Source organism: Lathamus discolor, chromosome 1, assembly GCF_037157495.1.
Source record: "Lathamus discolor isolate bLatDis1 chromosome 1, bLatDis1.hap1, whole genome shotgun sequence".
Classification (NCBI taxonomy): Eukaryota; Metazoa; Chordata; class Aves; order Psittaciformes; family Psittacidae; genus Lathamus; species Lathamus discolor.
Window position 1 is genome coordinate 164,675,383 of NC_088884.1, and position 23,005 is coordinate 164,698,387.

The 23,005-nt window shown below is 48.5% G+C and overlaps 1 protein-coding gene across 3 annotated transcripts in view; it reads left to right on the forward strand.

The window, feature by feature from the left end:
• The window catches only part of EXOC6B (exocyst complex component 6B), a 307,872-nt gene that overhangs the window by 275,024 nt on the left and 9,843 nt on the right, over positions 1-23,005 (forward strand). For all 3 annotated transcript variants that reach the window (XM_065662494.1, XM_065662503.1, XM_065662509.1), the window contains one exon: positions 22,081-22,193. In XM_065662494.1, coding sequence (XP_065518566.1) covers positions 22,081-22,193 — 113 coding nt within the window. The remainder of the gene's footprint in view (positions 1-22,080; positions 22,194-23,005) is intronic.

Sequence of the window (23,005 nt, forward strand, 5' to 3'; positions counted from 1 at the left end):
GAGAATAAAATGGGAAAGTGTGTATCCCCGAGAAGTAGTAGGGAGAAAAGTGGTTTGAAAAAGGCAGTGGGAGCCTTCTCGGAGAAGAGTTTGCTTTGATGCCCACTTGAAGATGTGCAGTTGATCTGCCAAGCATCTTTTCCAACCCTGATAAATATCAGAACCAGGGGAAACACTGCTGTCCTGGGAGTGGCATCAGTAGGAAGTCTGGTTTTGGCAGCTCACACTTGTTTGGATTTTCTAGTGTCTAATTGGACTTGAGCATTGTTCTTGTATGGTCTCGTCTTCTTTAGCTGGCCATCTGCTTTGAGTAAACAGGGAAGGTAATTGTAAGGAGTTGTAGAGCCTCCATCTCTGGAGATGCCTAAAACCCAACTGATGATCATAGAATCCCGGAGTTGTTTGGGTTGGAAGGGACCTTAAAGCTCATCCAGCCCCAACCCCTGCCACGGGCAGGGACCCCTTCCAATGGAGCAGCTTGCTCCAAGCCCCTGTGTCCGACCTGGCCTTGAGCACTGCCAGGGATGGGGCAGCCATGGTTTCTCTGGGCAACCTGTTCCAATGCTTTACCGTCATAATACTCTGAGCAAGTCACTCCAGCTCCCGTGCCTTGAGCAGGAGCCAGGTGATCTTCAGAGATCCCTCCAGCCCCAAGTACTCTGTGGTTCTCCATGAAAATAGTTCAAAGCTGCAGCAGGGGAGTTTTAGACCAGACAGGAAGAAGCATTTCTATATTGAGAGGGTGGCCAAACATTGGGGCAGCCTTGCTAGAGAGGTGATGGATGCCCCAAGCATGTTGGTGTTGAGGAGGCATTTGAGGAGCACTGAAGTGGTCAGGCAGTTGGACTAGATGATCATTTTAGGTCCCTTCCAATTGAAATAGAGTGTTCTATTCTATGTTGGCAGCTGTGAAGTCGCTACTAACCAGTTTGTGTTTTAAGGAGGGCTTAAGGATTGACTCTCATAAGTATTAAATTGAATGAAGAATAACCATGTAAGCCTCTTTTGCTTTAGGAACCCATCCGTAAAGGAAGAAGTTGGAAAGGTGAAAGGGGAAAGCAGAGTGGCTTATCCAACAGATCCACATTTCATGCGTTGTCAGCAGGAGAGTGACTCTTGGGGTCAGCACTTGGGGGGTGAGAGGAAGAGGTTGAGAAGAGCGTGGTGGATGCAGAAGCAGCCGATGCCCCAAGCTCTGAGTCATGGAAGGGGTTTATTAACTTGAGCAAGAACAAAGTTGTACCCAAAGGCATTTTGATGTTGTGCAGACATCTACATAAGGATATCTATGTTTTCTGACCATCCTGTGTCCCTGCCAACTAAATCCGGTCACCCTCAGCTCGAGTACTTTTTCTCTTTATAAATGTAGTTTGATAATGAAATAGAAACACATGGGTTGGGGTTTTTTTTTCCTCCCAAATACCATGTTAATTTGAAAAAGGCCTTTTTCATTAGACATTATATACACAAGGGCTACAGATTACAAATGCAGAAAATTAAATTGTAAACTCCACAGTGAGGCCTTGGGGGGGGGGGGAGAGTAATGAGAGACGTGAGCCCTCCCCTTTGCCCAGCCTCCACCGGGATGCTCACATGGAGGCAGGCTGGGGAAGACTAAGTCCCTTCAGACTCCAGAAACCACAAAGGATGGGTCAGATCCTTATTGACTTTAAATTATACTCAGAACTCCAGGCTTGCTGCATTTTGCAGCATTAAATGACTTCTGTGTGTAGATTTGAGATGAATTTGGGATTTTGCTTTGGTTTTCTTTCTTCTTTGCTGCTGCTTTCAAGTAAGTTATTACAAAAAAGAAATAAAATAGGCAATTCATCCCATTTCTGATCCTTGATCTTAATTAATATTAATTATTGCAATAAATCTGTCTTATTGAATGCCTTCAGTGGCTGAAGTCCGTGACTGTGGCTGTGGCAGCATCCTCCTCAGTTCTCTTAATAAAATATTTGCTGCTTCATTAAGCCCCCAGGGAGCTGCATGTGGTTCCTCTCCCATTACATGTGGTGTGCACCCGTTCTCCTAGCACACACTCTGTAATCTTCCCTCATCTCCCTTCTTTCTTAAAATCCTGAGCTGAAAATGCTTCTGTGCCCTTCATTTCTTGCTCTCTCCCACAGTTGTAGCTTCTTACCCTGTCTCTCCATCCTGAACCCTTTTTTTTTCTCTATTTTGTGGTGCTTCTTGGCAAGAAGGATGCTGAATTATGTGTAGGATTGCCTGGGACATATATACCTCAGCTTTGGAGATAGGCTGGGAGCTGGGCTGGTTCAGCCTGGAGAAGGTTCCATATGGGGAGACCTTAGAGCAGCTCCAGTGCCTAAAGGGGCTGCAGGAAACCTGGAGAGGGGCTTGGGACAAGGGCCTGTAGGGCCAGGCCAAGGGGAATGGCTTGAACCTGCCCGAGGGGAGGCTGAGCTGAGCTCTTAGGCAGAAGCTCTTCCCTGGGAGGGTGCTGAGGCGCTGGCACAGGGTGCCCAGAGAAGCTGTGGCTGCCCCATCCCTGGCAGTGCTCAAGGCCAGGTTGGACACAGGGGCTTGGAGCAAGCTGCTCCAGTGGAAGGGGTCCCTGCCCGTGGCAGGGATTGGGACTGGATGGGATTTAAGGTCCCTCCCAACCCAAACCAGTCTGGGATTCTATGACTCTGTAATATGATACAATATCATATCATATAATCCTATATCTAGTCTAATGCTTTCCAAAGGAAATGAAGACCCAGACAATCCGTGCCTGTGAGTTTTGCCCGTGTATTTCCCCTTCTGCTCCTCCCAACACTTTTTGAAGTCATCAAAAGAGTTCATAAAATTTTATAAAGTGTGGAGGGTTATTAAATTACCAGAAGTTTCATGGAAATAGGATAAGAGGGAAGTCCAGCAAGTGTTCTCCCTAGAGAGGCACTGCGCTGAGAGCTCACGCTTTGTTACACCCAGAGAATCCAGTGGGAAGGGGGTTTTATAGATGGGATAAGGTTCAAGCAGGGTTGGCCCATCCTTGTATGAAAGTCGATCAATCACACACATGAATTTATGTAAAGCCACGCTTGCTTAATGTGCTGCTCACTGAAACACTTGTTAGGAGTTAGGCCATGGTCTTTTCTATAAGCCCCTGGCTGACTCTGTAAATGACTTGATACTTAATTCCCATGTGGTCTAATTAAATTTTATTTGTTAAAGGAGCTGCTGGTTTTCAGCATCTCTGAAGCAAAGTCTGGACTTTATTTGCTCATTTTTATCTGCTGGAGTGTTTTAGGGCTTAGCTCACCCACAAGAGCATCATCCCTGTGTATGATAACAACTGTGCCGCAGTATTTCCTGTGGCTTCTGTATACTCTTGGCAAATCCATTTACGCCACTTCTCCTGTGCAGGGTCTTCACCACCGAAGGGTTTTGCAGGGGGCAGGGGGGGGCAAAGGCAGCTCCTCAAAGTCTGCAGAAAGCTGGCTTTTTTCCTTCCTTTTTAGTTATTTCCTATGTCCCTACAGGGTGAGGAAGCTGCGCTGCCCTGCACGGAGCAGCCATGACCATGAGGTCATTTCAGGTGAGGAGAAGAACTGCTGCTGGAGCCCGTCTGGAGGCTTCCCCCTGGGGCGGGTTGGACACTCACCATGGTATTTAACCTTGCACACATCTGTGGTGCAGGAGGAGGAGAATATCAAAAGCTTGGGGTTCTCCGGGCTCCTAAAAGCAGCGCTGGTTTCCCTCTTGCCCATCACATCGTCCTTTCACTTCTGCTTTAGGCATTAGATCAAGCCATTGAGCAGGCAGGTGATTAATAACCCATGTGATTTCTATCTCTGCAATTACAGAACGGTTTGGGTTGGAAGGGACCTTAAAGCTCCTCCAGTTCCACCCCCCTGCCATGGGCAGGGACACCTTCCACTGGAGCAGCTTGCTCTAGGCCATGTCCTGTTTCTTTCTAAATTGTCTCAATTTAGATTGGGGTTTTATCCATTTGATTTTTGCTAAACTCAGTGGTCCTGTACATCAGTTGTACGATCCACTCTTTAAACATGCTTTCTTTCAAGCAGAATGGGGTTTCCTAGAGGCTTTGCTGTCTCCTCTGGGCCTGGGTGAGGGTGTAGGTGTGCAGAGGTGTTCCTCATCTATCGATGGAGTACAGCGATATGCAGAAGGTCACGGACCCGCAGCCTGAATAAGTGATGAGATGTCATGAGAAATACGTATTTGAGCCCAAGGAAAGCTCAGCACATGCCATGGGCTTGCTTGGCTTCTATTTATTTTTAATTTTTCCTTTCTTTTTGGATTCACTGCCTGACTTATTCATGCTTCTGTCTCGGGGGCCCTTCAGAAAAGAAGCCCTTTTTTAAAGAGAAAAGAATATCAGACACAGCTGGTGGTTCAGAGAGGAAAATCACGAAGCAAGAGGAAGGAGTGTGGGGGAAAGCATTAAGGCAAGAATGAAAAATGAGGCTCGGAGAGAGGCTTGTTAGCGGCAAAGAGATGAGCAGCAGCATATAAACAGGGATTTCGTTGCAGAGTTTTGACTTTGCATGAAGGTTTCAGGGGTTCAAGAAGCGCTGAACAGCGAAATCCTCTTCTCCTGGGGTCGTACCTCTCGGTTGTCTCTGCTGGATCTGCTGTAGGTGAGGGTGAACGGTGTTAGGGATGGAATCCTGCTCTTCATGTATGATTTACAGCAAACCTCTGGGGAGACAGCAACTGCCGACTCCGGGCTGGTTCTCCAAAACTACGAAGTTCACCAAAGGGTGAGAGCAATCCTGCTGAGTGGAAACTGTAGTATCGCTGGCAATTGGAAATGAAACCCTGCATGTGATTGCCTCCGGGGATGTACGAGTAATTCTATCCCATATGGATCAAGAGATGGGAAGAGGTTGGGTGTAGAGACAGCCAGGCAGACTCTGCTTTCTGACTGTACATTTTCTGGTTAAGAGGCCTCTCTGCCTTTTGCTGTTGCAGTGTGCTTATATCCTTTTTGTCTGAATTTATTGATGCTCATTGCCTTTGATAGCGTCACTCAGGAATCCTCTGGCTTTGATGAACACCTTGTTAGTGATTTATTTCCCTCCCATAATAACACTATCCTTCCCTTTCCTCTCCTACATTGCTTTTCCTATTGCCACTGAGTGCTTTAACTGTGTGGTGCCTTCTGCCATGGGTGCAACCGGTGTGGTTGCAGGTGGATGTGGATGTTTCTGCTGGAAATAACCATCTCCTAAAGGAGCTGGGTGGAAGATGCTGAGGACACCAGCTTCAGCCCCTGAGAACAGCACACAAACCCCATTACTTTCATTACTTTCCTACCTTCTCTTCCTTAGTACCCAGCTGCAGAATTTCTTTCCTTCTGGACCCAAAGCTTTGCAGTTCTTGGGAACTCTTAAAATACCCTGTCCACCCACAAAACAAGCCTTCACTTGCAAACGTCTGGGTCTGCCAGTGGGAAACCTTGTGATGGTATTTGCTTAGGAAATGAGCTATCTCAATGCCGTCACCCTCTGCTCGGTGGCTTGGACCTGTCCTCGGGATGACATACGGCTCTTACAAGGTTTCTCCTGTTGAAGAAGAAGTAGAGTGGTTTAGTGTTGATTTTGGGGGATAAAAAGTGTTTTGAATACCTGATATAAGTGACTCTGAGATACATGATTGTGATAAATGACTATTGCACCAGTGCTGCTTTGCTAATGGTTTTTCTGCTCAAACTTGACTGGAGGACGAAGTATCTCAAAACCCATCTTCTGCCCTTCCAGTGCTGCTTCCTGGTTGCTGAAGGGGCTGGGACTGCTCTTATCCTGTGATACCATGTCAAGAGATTGGCAGGGACAGCATTATTGCCACCACAAGTTCCTCTTCTGGGCAGTGACCCTCAGAATGCTGAGAGTTTAAAGTCCATTTCTGAGGCTTCTAAGCCCAGGTTTTGTCATCTTAGTCGCATGAGAGAGCGGCCTGGGCTGCTAGATGGAAAGCGAGTGCAAGATTCATGATTCCTTGATGGTTTTGCCATAGCTTTTGCCGTGCGCCACCTGAGCTCCCAGCTCCACCCTGGCTGTAACATTCGTTGTGCTTTTTTATTTCTTTAAATCATTTCTTCCCTTTTTTTTTCCTAGCTAACAATGACCTCAGCTGTTTGTTTAAGGAGTTCATAACCCCACAAAAACGTTACAGCAACCGAAGGGAAGTTTGCGAGCAGCCCTTTGGTTGGGAGCCTCTGGCATCAATCTGCTGGGCTTCTGCTTTTTGTTCCTATCGAACAATAATAAAATTAAGGAGAAAGAAGAAAGGAAACAGTTTGGTGTAAATAGAGACAAATCCATGTTGGTTTATCCTTCCTCAAACAGTGTTGAGCACAGGAGAGGGTGAGCAGACGGCTTGGCCTGACTGCCTGTTCCTGCAAAGAGGTGAATGAGGCAGCAAAACGGTGAAGGAAATGTGGGTACCTACAGGTAGACCCTGGAATAGCACGTCCTGGTATTGTATTGTGCCAGCGTCGTCTTTTGGGGCTGAAATTATCCAGGAAAAGGGATGCTGGGCTTAAAAGCAAGGCTGCTAAGGCTGGACTTAGAGCTGAGACGTGTTTAGTTTATGCTTGAGTGCGCCAATATCATGTAAACTGGACCGTTCTTGAGGGTCTTACTGGTTTGGAGGAGTTTCATCACCTGTGGGCATGCTGAGTTAATGGCTCTGTCAGACTTGGAACCAGAAGTCTGGTGATGGAATGTGGACGGCAGTTCCCTGAGCAGGTTCCCATGGAAGAGGGGTGCAACTAGATGAGCTTTAAGGTCCTTACCAGCCCAACCCAGACTGTGATTCTATGTTGCGGGTTCTGTATATGAGGTTTTATCTGCTCTGGCAAATCCCCCTTCTCTGAAATCACTTCAGCATGAAATGTATCTGTCTCTTTTTTATTGCTATTATTTTTATTTTCTGTCTTCTCTTTTCCCCTTTTTTCCTTGTTTCCCTTTTTCTATTGTCTATTTTTACTTTTTCCTTTTTGTTTTTTTCTTAGGGTTTTTTTCCCTTTTTTTCCATTTGCCTTTTTTTCTTCCTTTTTCCTTTCCTTTTTTTTTCAACTTTTTTCTTTTTTTTCTTCCTTTTCTTTTTCCTCTTCTCTTTTTCCTTTTCCCTTTTTTGTTTTTAGCTTTTATTAGTTTTTTTATTTCATTTTCCTTTTTTCTTGTTTTCTCTTTTGCTTTTTTCCTTTTAACTCCCTCCCTTTCATTCCCCTCCCATCCCCACTCCTGTTTGGTTTGGTTTGATTTGGGAGGGGTCGGATTTATTCTCCCCATATTTACTCCAACTCTCCAGAGCAGTTTTCTCCTGTCACCTTCACAATTCCTTGGAGTTTGGAAAAAAAAGAGCTGCCTTTGGGATGCTGTTGATCCCTGGGACTGGCCACTGCAGGACTGGGGGAGGATCCGCTTTGGGCATCACACTGTTCAACCTCTCCTTAAACAGGACAGCACCTTTCAGGATCCCATCTCAGCAACTGAGACACCCCAGACCCAACCTTTGCAGCCCTGCCAGTGTGCTTAAAGAGCATGTTTAACCCCAAAAGGGATTTCGTGCTGTTTTCTCTCCCTTCACAAACCCTCATGCTGTGTCCCCATCACCGCCCCAGCCATGGGTGTCAAATTCCCTGCTCCACCGGGACCTTGCCGTCATCTATTGCCTTTTTTCCCCACAAATTGCTCTATAACAGGGTGATAACTCTGCGTGCACATCGTAAAACATCTCTTCCCAGGATTTACCCCCTATGTCGATGCTAAGGGGATTTCTCAGCCTCGCCTTTCCCTCCTAACCCGGCTCTTGGCATCCGAAATCTGCCTTTGTTTATACCTTTCCAAGGCTGTGACAATAAGTGCAAGGCCATCCAGAGGTTAGTGTGACACCACGTAAGGAAAAGCCTTTGCTTTTGTTTTCAGATTCCTCTGAAGGTTGTGGGTTTCTTATCTACAACAAATAGCCATAAATCCTGCTGGGTCTCCCTGTGCCCAAGGCTGCAGCACGAGCCCGGCGGATGCAATAGCAGGATGAAATGCTGCTTCAGCTGGGATCTCTCCTGATGCTCAGCCTTTTCATCCCAACATATTTAGTTACAGGAAAGCATGCCTTGCAAGGTTTTGGAGGTTTAATTTATTGGAAGCTGGGGTTTGGTCACCCTGGGTATTTTCGGGATGCCTAAAGCGAAGTGTTGAGTGCTTTCTGCACAAGAATGTTGTTCCTCCCTGCACATTAGTTTCCTGAAATTTAAAAGTTCCTAAAATGGTTTGCACCCAGCAAAAATTGAATAGGTTCAAATCATGGTGTTCTGGTGAGGCTCTGGAAGAGGTTACCCAAGGAAGTTCTGAATGCTCCATCCCTAGTGGTGTTCAAGGCCAGGTTGGACACAGGGGCTTGGAGCAAGCTGCTCCAGTGGAAGGGGTCCCTGCCCGTGGCAGGGGTTGGAGCTGGATGGGCTTTAAGGTCCCTTCCAACACAAACTGTTCTGTCATTTATGTCCTGGGACATAAAGAGGCTGGGGTCCAGAGTATGCAAACCCTCAAAAAGCATCAGCTCAGCTATTACCATCAACTGGAGTCCAGTGATTTCATGGCCTTGCTGTGTAAAATCTGCCTTAGATGCTAAGAGGGGTGATGAGCCATCCCAAAGGGAGGTTTGGTGGTGTCCACTCAACCAAGGAAAGGACTTTTTTACTGTGTGGTGGAAAATATAATGTGAAATAATGGACTTTAATCTTTATATTTTCCATAGTAATCAATTAGAAGCCAAACAAATACAATTTTCTTTATTTTCCTGGAGTTGGGAATTACCAAATTCACTGATTTTTAACCTTCTGCGAAGTTATTTCATTTCTGTGTTTGCTTTTAGCCAAGTGTTTCCTACTAGTCTTGTCTTCACAGCTGGTTTAAATATCCATTTGCTTGTGTGTCCACCTCTCTGTAGAATACTCTTAATGGCTCTTGCTGTTTTCCAAACACTATTTGAGACTCTGGAAATATAAATCTCATCACCTTATAAAAATAGTTCTAATCAACCACCCAAATTGCTGGGTTATTTGATGGACTAAATTAGTTTTGCAGGTGATGCTACTGGATACAGGGAATGACTGTGCTTTCTGGGGCATATCTCTGGATGTTGTGTGTTTGCAAAGCCGAGCAAACCTTCTCAGTGGGAGCTGGCAATGTCCGAGGTCATCTCCTCCATCTTGTCATCCCTGCCCTTTCCATCTTCTGCCTTGGGCAAAGACCCCAGTGTCACCACCGTCTTCTGCAGTGATGCTGGATCCATCCTCTCTGGGCAGGCTCCTGTGAGCTGTGGTGGGCAAGTCTTCTCCACACCTCAAATCCTGTGCTCAGTTCTGGGCTCCTCACTGCAAGAGAGACATTGAGGTGCCGGAGCGGGGCCAGAGAAGGGAATGGAGCTGGAGCAGGGCCTGGAGCCCAAGTGTGATGGGGAACGGCTGAGGGACCTGGGGGGTTCAGATGAAGAAGAGAAGGCTCAGGGGGGACCTGATGGCTCCCTACAAGTGCCTGCCAGGAGGATGGAGCCAGGAGGGTCTTACATCACTTAAGCTCCCCCTTTGCTATCTGCTGGGGCGAGGATGTTTCTCTGGGTGAGGACCAAGCCCATGACAAGTAAATGATGGGAAGCATGAAACCACATCTTGGTGCTCTCCTTGCCCACCCTTCCCAAATCCCCATCTCCTATTGTGTTCCTTGAACCATCCAAGATGGGTTCCCCTGTGCAAAGGTTTTATCTTTTCTGTTTGTTCCCTGTGTGCCACCCCATCGAGGGTGATGCAGCCTGGTGGCTTTCTTGTTCATCTTGAGTTGAAGAACTTCGTGCCACCTCCAAATGATGCTGCTTACCTCCTCATCTCCTGCTCCTAGTGGATATTAAATAGCTCTATAATTAGGAAAGCGGCATGTTTCAAGCTTCATAAGCAGAAAAAGGCCATTCATCCAGCAAAGCAGCAGCAGAGCCAGTGCTGGAGCCTCGTGGTCCTTGCTTTGAGCTTGGACCACCCGCAGGTACCACAGCTGCCCTCCCGCATCCCGCAGGTGTTTGAACCCTTGAAAGCAAGCAAGCCTGCTCTTTTTGTTTCCTATAGAAAAAAGAACCCACCCCAAAGAAGTAGTTCCAGGTCTGAGCCTGCCTCCTGCAAAGCCAGGCAAGGGCACTGCAGTGTGTTTTCTGTTTACAGTAGAGCTTAAAGAAATAAGCATCAGTTACATAGGGGGAAAAATGAGAACACAGTCAAATTGGACCCCAGGGCAAGGCTCGCCGAGAACAATAGATCTGCTAAACAAAACCACCGAGGGTAAGGAGGAAGTTATCATGAAAAGCAGGGGATATATTAGTTTAGTTTAGAGTGGGTTTGGGTTTGTTTTTTCTCGTTAAGAAAGGAAGGTATTTCAAGCACTTGAACTTGAGCGTCTCTATTTCGCCGCCCAGACGGTCTCCTCTCGACCGGCCGAGTGACCTCTGCCAGCGGATGCTGAGCGAGCCCTTTCCCTCCGTGTCAGCTGGGAGATGAAGAGGCGGCTGCCTCTGCCTCCCGTCACGCCTGCGTCTTGGAAATAAATGGGAGCGCGGCGACGGGCTGCGGCGCGCTGCGTGAAGAGGGCAGCCAGAGTTTAGGAGGCCATGGCCTGACAAAGGTTTCCTGCTGGGTGAAGGGAGCCACCAGACCCGATATCGCACCTTGTTGCTCTTTTCTTCTTGCTTTTTCTTGGGTTTTTTTTTGAGCAGAAAGCCATATAAACCCACCACGGGTTATCCCTGCTCATGGTGGGCATGCAGAGCCCCTTGTTCCTATGGGAATCATAGAGTCGTAAACCACATTGGAAAAGACCTTTAAGATCATCAACCTTTACACCAGCACTGCTAAAGCCACCACTGCCCCATGGCACTGAGGCCTTGTCTCCACGGGGTGTGAACCCTTGCAGGGCCGGTGCCTGCAGCCCTGCCCTGGGCAGCCTGTTCCAATGCCTGAGCACCCTCTGGGGCAGGAATTGTTCCTCAGCTCCATCTAAACCTGCCCTGGGGCAGCTTGAGGCCGGTTCCTCTTGTCCCATCCCTTGTTCCTTGGGAAAAGAGACCCCCACCTCCTCACTCCATCATCCTGTCAGGCAGTTGTAGAGACCTGCCCCAGAGCCCGTACACAACTCATTGCATGCTCTGGCGCAGAGAACAACGCTGCCTCCCTCCTATTCCCTCCTATAGCTGCTTCTCCATCTCCTGCATGTGCCGGTGCGCTCCAGGCTGGTTCCCAGCAGCTCCCGGCGTTTCCATCGCTCCCCCTGCCCAAGGAGGACGGGAGGAAGCGCGCCGATAATGCTCATTAAATTTATAGCCGCGTCGCGCTGTAATGTTTAATCAAGGTTACGTGACTGTGTGCTGCCGCGCAGGGTACAAGTTCAACACAAGGTGAATCTTGTCTGAGATAATCTGAAAGTTCACTCGGAGGTGAAGGCAGCCGCAGCTTCTCGTAGACCAGTTGGGGTTAGCAAGAGGTCACCTCTTTCTTCTTTTCCTCTTTTTTGTGTGTGTGTGTGTGTGTAAACCCCTTTTTTAATGGGTAAACAAAAGGAAAAATGCAACTTTGCAGAGGACTTGGCACCAGCTGAGGAACAGGAAGAGTAATTGTGGCATGCTGGCCCCGTGCTACGGTTTGGTACCCGGGCTACAGGGCTCAGGGAAGGTGATGCCAGCACGGTTAGGGACAGTGGGAGCAGTTGAATTCCACTTGCGTGGCTTTCTCGCACCCTGAGAGCTGAGCTCAAAAAGGCTTTGCTGGTTCGCTTATCCGTACTGGTGGGACCCCCCCAGTGAGGAAAACACTCAGTGCCCCTCACCGGGGTGTCTGGGCATCACGTCCTGGCTGCTGGTGGCACCAAGTAGGGCTGTATTTAGCTGAAAATTGGGCTCAGTTGTCTTCTGGGCAGACCCTGATCACTGCAGGTACCTGAATTTGCAGATGAGGAGCATTAACCCCTTCTGTCCCAAAAGCTTTCTGTCTGCAAATCCTTGCGCCACCAATTAATTGGGATCATTTCCTACTAGAACGGAGGCATCTAAAGTAATTTTTCCCCTCTGATACTATAGGATCAATGAGGGAGTGATTTGTCTATAGATTTATTTGGGGCACTGCTGCTTTTCTCCCCTCTCAACCCACTTTCCTGCATTTAGGGGGTTTTGTGTTTCTTTTCTGTGCTCTTCTTAACTCTTCGCCTCTTGTACTAAAGTATCCTGATCTGCTGTTGAGATACTGGGATTTTCCATGTTATTTCTTAACATTTTCGTCAGAGCTCCTGATTTTGGAGTGAGGGTCAGGCAGGGTAAGTCAGGTAAATGCACCAGGCTGTGTGCACCCACGCCGCAGCAGAAGAGAAGGTATTTCTGTATGCAAAGGGTACCTGAATGCACAATGCTATCATCTCCCCACCACAGAGCAGAGGGTCTTTTCCCATCAGCAAATCCACCTTTTCCTCCCCATAATAGCTTCAAAAATGCTTTTAATTACCTACAAGCTGTCCCAGGCTTTGCAGTCCAAATTCAGCCCAGGTAACCTCAGATACTGACCCCAAGCATTTAGCCAGGCTCCATCCTTACGAAGGTGAGCAATGGGTGCACCGTCTGGCTGTGGCCACCAAAGATCTGAGCCGGAGAGGCTACCAAGGGGATGCTTCTAAAGGAGACATCTTTGCTTGGGTAATGAATCCCCCTTTGTGATGGTTAAATGGAAAGGCAAAGTGTTATTCAATAGCGGTCCCTGGAGAAGGCTCTTCCGAGGCTCTTTCATTTCTTTTGGCTGCTGCCCAGTATTGTCTCTTTGTCTTATTGTAGGATCTGGAGGGTAGAAATACGGTTGTCTCCTCTGGAAAAGCACCATGCAAACTTGTGAACCTGCGTGGAGAATTTGATGAGTCTAAATAATCATTTTCATGAGTGCAAATTGGCTACTAAATCCAGCAGGGCAGAGTTGCCTTTTGTTCTTTTGTCCATTCATAGAATCCCCCATCTGGGCGGTTATCACTAGAACCAACTGATTTTGTTCACAAACATTGAAATCCCTGTGGGTTTGGACCAAATCATTTTCATGCCTTGCTGGGTTGGTTTTTTTCAAGCAGCACTGCATAGTGTTTTGTGATGGTTGGAGAAACTTGGGATTTCCCTAGAATTCAGTGTAGCCTTCCCTGTGGGCAAGCCTCCAGTGAATGACTAAAGCCACAATCCTGCACCATCAAAGTCAGCAGGAGTGTGAACGAAGTGGGTAGGGACTTTCCAGCCATCTTCAAGACTGTCATAGAATCATAGAAACATAGAATAGTTTGGGTTGGAAAGGACCTGAAAGCTCCTCCAGTTCCAATCCCCTGCCATGGGCAGGGACACCTTGCACTAGAGCAGGTTGCTCAAGACCCTGTCACTGTAACACACCGTGCTAATCCTCAGCGTCTCCTCCCTTGCTCTTGGGCTGCTTTGCATCACTTCTCTTGAAGCTCAACAGCCTTTTGTGGCTCCTTCATGTGGTTTTGTGTCGCAGGCTGGGAGGAGAAGGTGGATTCCTCAAAGCCGTATTTTACCCGAAAGGGAGGTTTTTTGCTGTAAGTGCGGAAATGAGCTATGCTCAGAAACAACATTTTCTCAGGTAAAGTTGTTTGTTAAGATTTTAACGAGACCCTTGGAATAAGTATCTTCTGAGACAGTAGAAAAGTCAACACATGTAATTACAGCATTACTTCAAAGCAGGTGAAAAGCCAGAGGTTTTCCTCGTAATAAACGATGAACGGTTGCAGATGGGAAACCAGAAGAACTTTCTGAGCACACAGCAGAGGCAAAAAGCTTTCTGGAGACCTTTCCCTGGAAATCTGATGTAAGAAATACAAAAACCTATAAACAGGCAATAATACAAACCTGAAAATAATCCAAACTGGACAAATTAGGGCTTTGCTGGTCTCAAGCCTTTCTCCGTTACATACTGTCCAATCTGCCATAAATGTTTCCAGATTCTTCTCATGCTTTTCCCAAGAACTGTTTCACTTTTGCAGATATAAGTAAGCAGAAAACAAAAAGAAGATAAAGTTTCTGCCTTAACTCGCAAAATCAATCCAGTTAAAACGTGAGATGAGGAACTTGGAATCAGTTCTCCTCCCTCCAGCATGAGTGTTCAGGAGGAAGGATAACCCCTGGTGGCACATCTGCCCAGGAGACCTGGAGGGGGTCACTTGAGCTTTGGGTTGTTGTGCCTTACAGAGAGGTCCAAGCAGGCTGGACAGCATTCTGGGATCTGCAGTAACTCCTAGATGTCCATCCCTCTCTTGCAGACAGGTCTCGTAAGCAGCTAAAATAAGATTAACCTTCCCTGTGCTCTGTGTGTGTTGATCCATTGGGTTGTGCAACATCAGGTTACTGCGGGTGTTACCCAACCCCTCATGCAAAGTACACTCAATACCTAGAGCAAATCTTAGCTTCCAGTGAAATCAGTGACAAATCTACTCCTGCTTTCACTTAGGCCACAATTTTACCCTCTCTGTCTTTGACAAGTAAACGAACAAACATGATGTTCCAATTCCTGGTGCTTTTTCTTCTTAGTAATGCTATTGTCCAAACCCACATCTCTTCATGGGTTACAGTATTTCTTTCTCTTTCAGTATTAATTTCCCACAAGGCGTAATTGAAACCTCACCAAAATAAATTATTTTGAATGTACTTGTCTGTGGCTGCTGATGCTGGAAACTCTTTGGGCTTTTGTGCTCTGTAACAATTACCCGTTGGCTGGTAGTTGGGGCTGCTCGACCAGGGATGGGGATGTGCTGTGGGCAAGCTTAGGCATGGGCAAAGTGAGAATTGGCACTGGTTTAAATTCAGTTGTCTCTTGTGCTTTTATGGAGCAGGACCAGGTCTTACCTGGGTGTTTTCTCGTCCCACTAGAAGCGTCTTGTGCCTTTGTACAGATGGGTTTAGGTGGGATGATGGAAGACCCCAAGTGCTGCCTTCCTCTGATCCTCTTGTCACCTTTATCAAAGGAGCTGTGGAGTTAAATCAATGAAATGACCTTTTTAAAGGCCTCGGTACATTTGTAAGCTAACAGTGTGATCTCTTGCAAGCTGAAGCACGGCTGGTTAGTAGAAGGTCAAAGGCTGATCGTTCTTCACGCTGCTTGCAACAAAGACTGGGGAAGGGGAGCATCAGACTTAGAGTTTATAAAGATAAGACGGGGTAATGGAGGTTTTAGAGGTGGGTTCAGCTTGGTTCTGAAAATATTCCCTCCTTCTGCCTCTAGAAAGCAGGAGCAGTTGCTCATGAACATGACTCTCAGCAGCTTTCAGGGCAGGAGCACTGCCTCCAGCTGGGAAACCACCAAACCCAACTTATAATTAACGCTTCTGTGCACCCTGGCATCCGGGGGACATAAAGCTCATCATGAAAGCTTGACCATAGCCATGTGTCATTGCTGTCCCTTCCACATTGATCTGAACCTCCCCCCAAACCAAGGAAGATCTCATGCACCCACTGTTGGCACTATCTAGACCCAGGCCAGGCTCCTCCAGACGCCTGGCTGTCTCCTGTTTTAAGTCACAGCAAGTTACCTCTAATTCCCTTAGCTTGGTTAGATGTGAGAAATCCGGGATAATTGCCTTTGAATTTGTTGAAACAGGTCGCAAGGTTTGCCAGCTAATGGTCTTGAGTCGTCTTTCCCTTTTCATCCGTCGGTGTTTGTGTGTATGCTCATGCTGATGGTGTTTGTTTTGGGGTTCCTTAATAGCAGATGGTGCTTTGCAGAAGGCTTGTCAGGCAGTAACACCTCACAGCCCAGCTCTGGCCAGCCCCAACGTGGTCCCTGAGCGCTACAGAGAGTCAACAGCTCTTAGTAGAGAAGAGTCTGTCTCCTGCTGTACATGTGCTTAGAGGAAAAAGAACTAAAAGGGTAGTTAACAGCTGCAGAGATATGAGAATTCCCTGATTTAGGCTTTTATCAGAGGGAAGATTTAGTTCTTTAAAGGATGTTTCCCACCAGCTCTCACACCATCTGGTTGCTGGTGGATCTGGTGATGCTATGATGGTGTTGGCAGAGGACAGTCCTTTTCAAACCATCTTGATGCTTTCTCTTGTCATTGTGAGTAAATACCGTGCTGGGTAAAAGGGAAGGGATGTTTGGTTCTGAGATAGAATAGTGGAACTATAGAACAGCCCAGGTTAGAAGGGATTGACAGATCATTTGGTCCAGTCTTTTGTGGTAAGGAAAGCCTAGAGGAGATGATCTAGCACCCTGTTCCGTAGCATCTTGCAAACCTCCAGCACTGGGGACTCCACCGCATCCCCAGGGAAGTTGTTCCAGTGGATGATTGTTCTCACTGTAAGAAATTTCTTTCTTGTATTGAGATGAAACCTCTCCTGTGGCAACTTGGAGACATCACTGCTTGTCTTCCCCATGTGGCTCCTTGTAAAGAGAAAGCCTTCATTCTCCATGTAGCTACTCTTTAAGTATTGGAATACTGTGATGGGGGTCTCCCTGAGCCTTTACTTCCCCAGGAAGAGACGAGGCCTTGAAGGAGGGTGAGGGTCTTCATGATGGGGTTCTTTCTCCTTTACCGTCTATGGCTGGATGGTAGGCTGCCTTCATGTCTTGGAGCATCTCCAGCTCTTCGCTTTTAATTTGGATGAGTTTTGCTTCCTGCTTCAGTGGATGCAACATCCTGTCACGTGTGGTGGAGGTTCTGTCTCAGGAAGCTCTTCCCTCTGCTAACAGTGGATGCTCACACTATTCCAGTAGAATTGTCCATCAGTCCAGCGCATTTGGTGTGTCTCTAGTGGCGGTTTCTTGCAGATCGAAAGTGTTTGGATGCAGCTCCCTGTTTGTGGATGGTCAGAGTGATGCTGCATCAGTTCAGAAGAGGGAAAAGGAAAAATATGAGAGCCCCAAGCATGAAGCCAGGGATATCAGGAGTTTTCATCTGTTCTGCAATAACATTTGCCCTTCATGTCTCAGGCTTGAGGAGGGGAGGAGAGGTCCTTGGGGCTGAAAGAATCCCACATCTAGAATTATCCCTGCAGCATCGTATGAGATAGGACAGAGGGGTTTTGCATGGGTTTATTTTCATCTTACGAAACATGAGTCTCCCTTTCCTGCCATTTTTGTTATCTGTAGGCACCATAGGTCAGCTCCTGGGTTTGTGCAGAGCCTGCTGTGATGTTGGTACAAGCATGGAAATACTGGTGCTTTCCTTGATCTTGTTCCAGGGTGCTGGCGGAGCTCGCTAACTGTGTTTAGAATCTCTTTGGGTTCACATTACATTATTTCTGACTTGGCTGAAAGAACTTCATCCAGATCCAGTGCTGTTGTCTCATGTCAGACAGAACATAGTGTCCTGGTTGGCTTTGCATCTGGAGGGAAAAGCTTGGGAAGTCATTGCGATATCCCCGTTGCCTTTTCCACCAGCATGCAATGAGGTTGCACCATCACTTCCCTGTACTTGATGTGAGGGGTGTGAAAACATGAGATTTGAGGGGCTGGAGATGGTGATGTTAGAAGGGGGCAAGGTGGTTTTTGAGGTAGAACTGGGGGGAATGGGGAAAAGGTGTTTCTCAGCCCCTGCCAAGAGGAGCCTGAAGCAGGACTGGGGACTGGTTCCCAGTTAATTCTTTCTTTCCAGTGTTGCCCTCTCTTGAGTCACCATTTGAGTTAAAGTTCATATATATGTGTAAAAACTTGGGGTTTGGGGTATCTTTCTGTAGCATATTCAAACCATTCTCCATTTTTTCATTTTTATTAATATATATGTGAACCTCTGCTCTGGAGACAGGCCAAGAGTGCAGGGGTTTTCAGCCTGGAGAAGAAAAGGCTCCAGGAGACCTTAGAGCAGCTCCAGTGCCTAAAGGGGATACAAGAAACCTGGAGAGGGGCTTGGGACAAGGGCCTGTAGGGACAGGCCAAGGGGAATGGCTTGAACCTGCCCGAGGGGAGGCTGAGCTGAGCTCTTAGGCAGAAGCTCTTCCCTGTGAGGGTGCTGAGGCGCTGGCACAGGGTGCCCAGAGAAGCTGTGGCTGCCCCATCCCTGGCAGTGCTCAAGGCCAGGTTGGACACAGGGGCTTGGAGCAAGCTGCTCCAGTGGAAGGGGTCCCTGCCCGTGGCAGGGGTTGGAGCTGGAGGAGCTTTAAGGTCCCTTCCAACCCAAACCAGGCTGGGATTCTATGATTAATGAATGAGTTGTGATGTAAATTACTGTTAGTTTCTAAGAACTCCAGAGAACCTCTCCCCACTCCTGCAGCAAGACGCTTCTCATACCCTGGGAAGCTGCAGGTTCGCAGCCCTGCACAGCACACACAGCACGTCTGCAGCTCTCTGAGCTTATTCCACTTTCACATCATCATGCTAAAAGCTCCTCTTTTTTTCTCTCCCTCTTCTTTTCCTTTCCCCCCAGTGTATATGCTGTCGAGTTTGATTTATAGCCTTGAAAAGGAGACTCCAGTTTGAGGAATTAATGGTATTTGCATATTTTATTTGGAAACTCCCCTGGCAGACCCGCTGCAGCCCAGCGCCGCGGCGCAGGCGGGTTTTTCCTTTCTCTTTTTTCCCCCCCTCAGTCATTCACATTTAGCAGCAGAGGTGAAAAGTTTAAACAGTAAAACCAATAAAACCACATTTATGTGACAGATAAATCGCTTCGAGACAGCTTGCTCTGAGCCATCGGGCTTCCTCCTTGCAAGACCTCTTCTCCTATGGTACATGACCTGCGGCAGAGCCCTGGGAGCGCCGGCGATGCCCTGTGCCACACGGCAGCCAGGGGCAAAGGTGCTGGCCCCGGCTATCCTCAGACCTGCCTCGCCAGCAAGATGGATGTGAGCAAGCAGTTGTAAAATACACAGGCTATCCATCACTGTCGTGAGCTGGCCGGGGGGAGTCTGGGTCTCCCAGTGACTGGGGAAGGTCCAGCCCAGGTTGGGAGCACATTTAGGATGGGGCTTATTTAGAATCACGAGATCATTTAGGTTGGAAAAGACCTTTGAGGTCATCGAGCCCAGCTGTTGATCCAGCACTGCCAAGGCCACCACTAAACCATGTCACTAGGGGCCACATCTACACGTCTTTTAAATACCTTCAGGGACGGTGACTGCAGCCCTGCCCTGGGCAGCCTGTTCCAATGCCTGAGCACCCTCTGGGGCAGGAATTGTTCCTCAGCTCCATCTAAACCTGCCCTGGGGCAGCTTGAGGCCGGTTCCTCTTGTCCCATCCCTTGTTCCTTGGGAGCAGAGCCCAGCCCCTCCTGGCTCCATCCTCCTGGCAGGCACTTGTAGGGAGCCATCAGGTCCCCCCTGAGCCTTCTCTTCTCCATCTGAACCCCCCAGGTCCCTCAGCCGTTCCCCATCACACTTGGGCTCCAGGCCCTGCACCAGCTCCATTCCCTTCTCTGGCCCCGCTCCAGCCCCTCAATGTCTCTCTTGCAGTGAGGGGCCCAGAGCTGAGCACAGGACTCGAGGTGCGGCCTCACCAGTGCCCAGTGCAGGGGCACAATCCCTGCCCTGGCCCTGCTGCCGCACCGGTGCTGATAGTGACCACGATGCTGGGGGCTTCTTGACTGCCTGGGCACAAGCTGCTCATGTTCAGCTGGCTCTTGACCAACACCCCCATATCACTGGGTTTCTCTCAGATGTGGTTATTGCCCTGTTGCAGCTGGGAATGCAGCTGGAGCTACGTGAATGGCTTGATGGATGAGAGTAAAATCATAGAATCCCAGACTGGTTTGTGTTGGGAGGGACTTTAAAGCTCTTCCAGTCCCAGCCCGTGCCACGGGCAGGGACCCCTTCCACTGGAGCAGCTTGCTCCAAGCCCTGTGCAGCCTGGCCTTGTACATTCCCTTCTGCAGAAGAGCTGCATTGCTTCAACCTGGCTGAGCTGAACCGAACTGGAGCTCAGCTGTAGGAAAGCTGTGGGATGGGGATGGCTGTTGGCCTAAGGACCATTTACTTTTCACCTTGCCCTGTTGGGAATGGCAAGCATTGGCTCAGGCTCCCAAGCTGGAGAGCAAGGGCTGAGCTGTTCATCCACGTTCTTAAACGTCTCCCCACGCTGCATTAGCCACGCTGTTTCTGAAAGACATTCATGGGAGGTTTCTCTAGGCCCTTTCCTTATCCATCTGCTGAGCCTTCCCCAAGCCAATGCTGTCCCCCTCAGCCTCCTTTGTGACACCTCCCCATGCTTTTAATTCCATCTCCTTCTAACCTACTTCTAATCTTCCCCTTTTCATTCGCTTCTTCCTTTGTCCCTTATTCCTGGGGCTTTATTTCTACTCCCTATGAATGGCTACCTGGCCCCTCCATGGCCCAGCCATGCACTTTCTGTGCAGTAACTCGTGCTGCTTTGTTTATGGGTTGCTAGAGGCACGTTCATCCCTCCAGGGCCACCAGCAAAAGGACTTTAGTGCGTTGGGGGGGATCCGCTTTAGCCTGTTCAACCATGCAACTTGCCCCAGCAGCCAGCAAAGCCCGATAGAAGAGTCTGGGCCCCGCTGTGCTGTCTGAAAAGAGCCTGTGAAATCATATTTAAGGTTGTCTCTTGAAGGTGCCCATTGGAAAAACCTCCCGCCAATGATGTTCAGCTCGGGTTTGTAGTTAACACAATGGACCCGCCATACAAAGCCTCTCGGGACCGCAGGCTGGAAAAGCCCTCTTAGGTCCCGGCTAATCCGTCCCCCCCGCCAGCCCATGGGATTGTTCCTGACAGCTTCTTTTCTTTGCCCTGACCTACATAGTCAAAAAGAATCTTGTTGCACATTTTTGTTTTGTACCTTGGGGTCTTGGAGGAGCTAAATCCCCTTCTTGGCGGGGCAGGATGTGTTGTTAAACAGTGCTGGAGCTTCCAGGAAAACCATGGAGACGCGGGTACAATGAGCCCTCTATGGTCCCCGCTTGGCCGCGGGATGGTCCTTCTCCGGGCTTCAGTGGTGGGTGCTGGGAGCGATGAAGATGTCCACATGCTTGGCAGCCTGTCCTGCAATAGAGTGGTCACAGCAGCTGTCCAAGGCAGAAGGTTGGAGAAGGGGGGGAATGCAGCCGCTCTTAATTAACCTGTTTTAGATGATGGAGAAGAAGGCTGCATCCCATGCATCTTCAGCTGTGCTCTCAGGGGCAATGGAGAGGCAAGTCCTCTTAGGGGTGAGGAGATCCTCATGTGGGAAAGATATAGAATCATAGAATAGTTTGGGTTGGAAGGGACCTTCAAAGCCGTTTAATCCAACCCCCTGCAGTGAGCGGGGACATACTCAACTAGATCATGAGAGCTCCTGTTTGGGTTTTAAGGAAAACAAAGATGCAAAAGGTGGGGTGGAGAAGGGCGTATAGGAAACCTGGGCTGTAGCTTGTTCATCCCTCAACTGGATCAGCTGAGAGTGATGGGGCACTCAGGGTGTCCTTTGTGGAGGTGAAAGACTTTAGGTGTGGAGCAAGGGCTGTGATGGAGGGCTGAATTAATCCTTCCCCTACTGCCAGGGGCTGGTGGTTTCTCTTACAAACGTCTGGAAACCACCTGGGATTCCTGGTCTCTGGTAGCTGTGTTCACCCAATAAACCACTGAGCTCCTGAATGGGTCCCAAACCTCCCTAGGGAGCTCTCATCATCCCTTACAAAGCACTTTAAAGCTGTTGAAGTGGACCAAGCCTGTTGAGAAATCCTTGTGGCATGGTTCAAATGGTGCTGGAGGCCGTTTAGAAGTTTGCAGTGACTTTAACCCCCAAATTGCCATCCTGCTGTAGCTCAGAGCATCAGGATGTCTTTGCCACCCATCTCCTTGGGGTATCTTGGTCCTCCCATCCTCTGTACTGATAGTTCACCCCCAAAATAGAGATAAAGTAGCAGGAGTGCACTATAGCTAAATTAATACAGCCGTACATAAATTAACATTAAATAGTAATAAATAATGATTGAATATGAATATGTAATTAGATATTAGCAGAATAGTATTAAATGAATTAATAAAGACTAAAACCCATTTGTCGTGGTTAATTCATCCTGTCCGGGGTCAGCTTTCAGATCAACCATCTGTTCTTTGACCAGCTTTATAAATCTTCTATCTGTGTGTTTTTTCTGCTCCAGCTCTTAGATCTGTTCATCCAGTGGGACTGGTCGACGTATTTGGCTGACTACGGGCAACCCACATGCAAGTATCTTCGTGTGAACCCAACGACAGCCCTTGTCCTACTGGAAAAGTGAGTGCGGGTCTGGATAACTGGGATAATCTTAGCCCCATCTTGCTTTGAGCGATGTGGATTTTAGCAGCGCATTCCATCGTGGTGCTGCAGGGAGCAAAGATTTCACCTCTGGGTGGACAGCAGGAGCTCAAATAGAAACATGCTGTTTTATCCCACTAACCAGAATTCCAGGGTTTGTACTGAAATGCGTTGACTTTCTGTGAGGTGGCTTGTGCCACTCCTGTGAGCCAGCAGCAAGGAGGGAAAGTCCATGAGTTCGCTGCAGACCCAAAGAGTAGGATTTGTTCCAGGATTGTTCAGCCTGGAGAAGAGAAGGCTCCAGAGAAACCTTAGGGCAGCTCCAGTGCCTGAAGGGGCTGCAGGAAACCTGGAGAGGGGCTTGGGACAAGGGCCTGTAGGGCCAGGCCAAGGGGAATGGCTTGAACCTGCCCGAGGGGAGACTGAGCTGAGCTCTTAGGCAGAAGCTCTTCCCTGTGAGGGTGCTGAGGCGCTGGCACAGGGTGCCCAGAGAAGCTGTGGCTGCCCCATCCCTGGCAGTGCTCAAGGCCAGGTTGGACACAGGGGCTTGGAGCAAGCTGCTCCAGTGGAAGGGGTCCCTGCCCATGGCGGTGGTTGGAGCTGGATGGGATTTAAGGTCCTTTCCATCCCAAACCATTCCATGACTATGATTTCTTCACCTGTGACCCCTCTAGCAGGTGGGAGAGAGGTGTCACCACTCACCTGGTAGTGTGTAGCCGAGATAACCCATTCTTTGGTAGACTTTCAGGCTGTCATTGGGAGCAGCAGCTGCCCTTGGAGTGCTTCCAGGC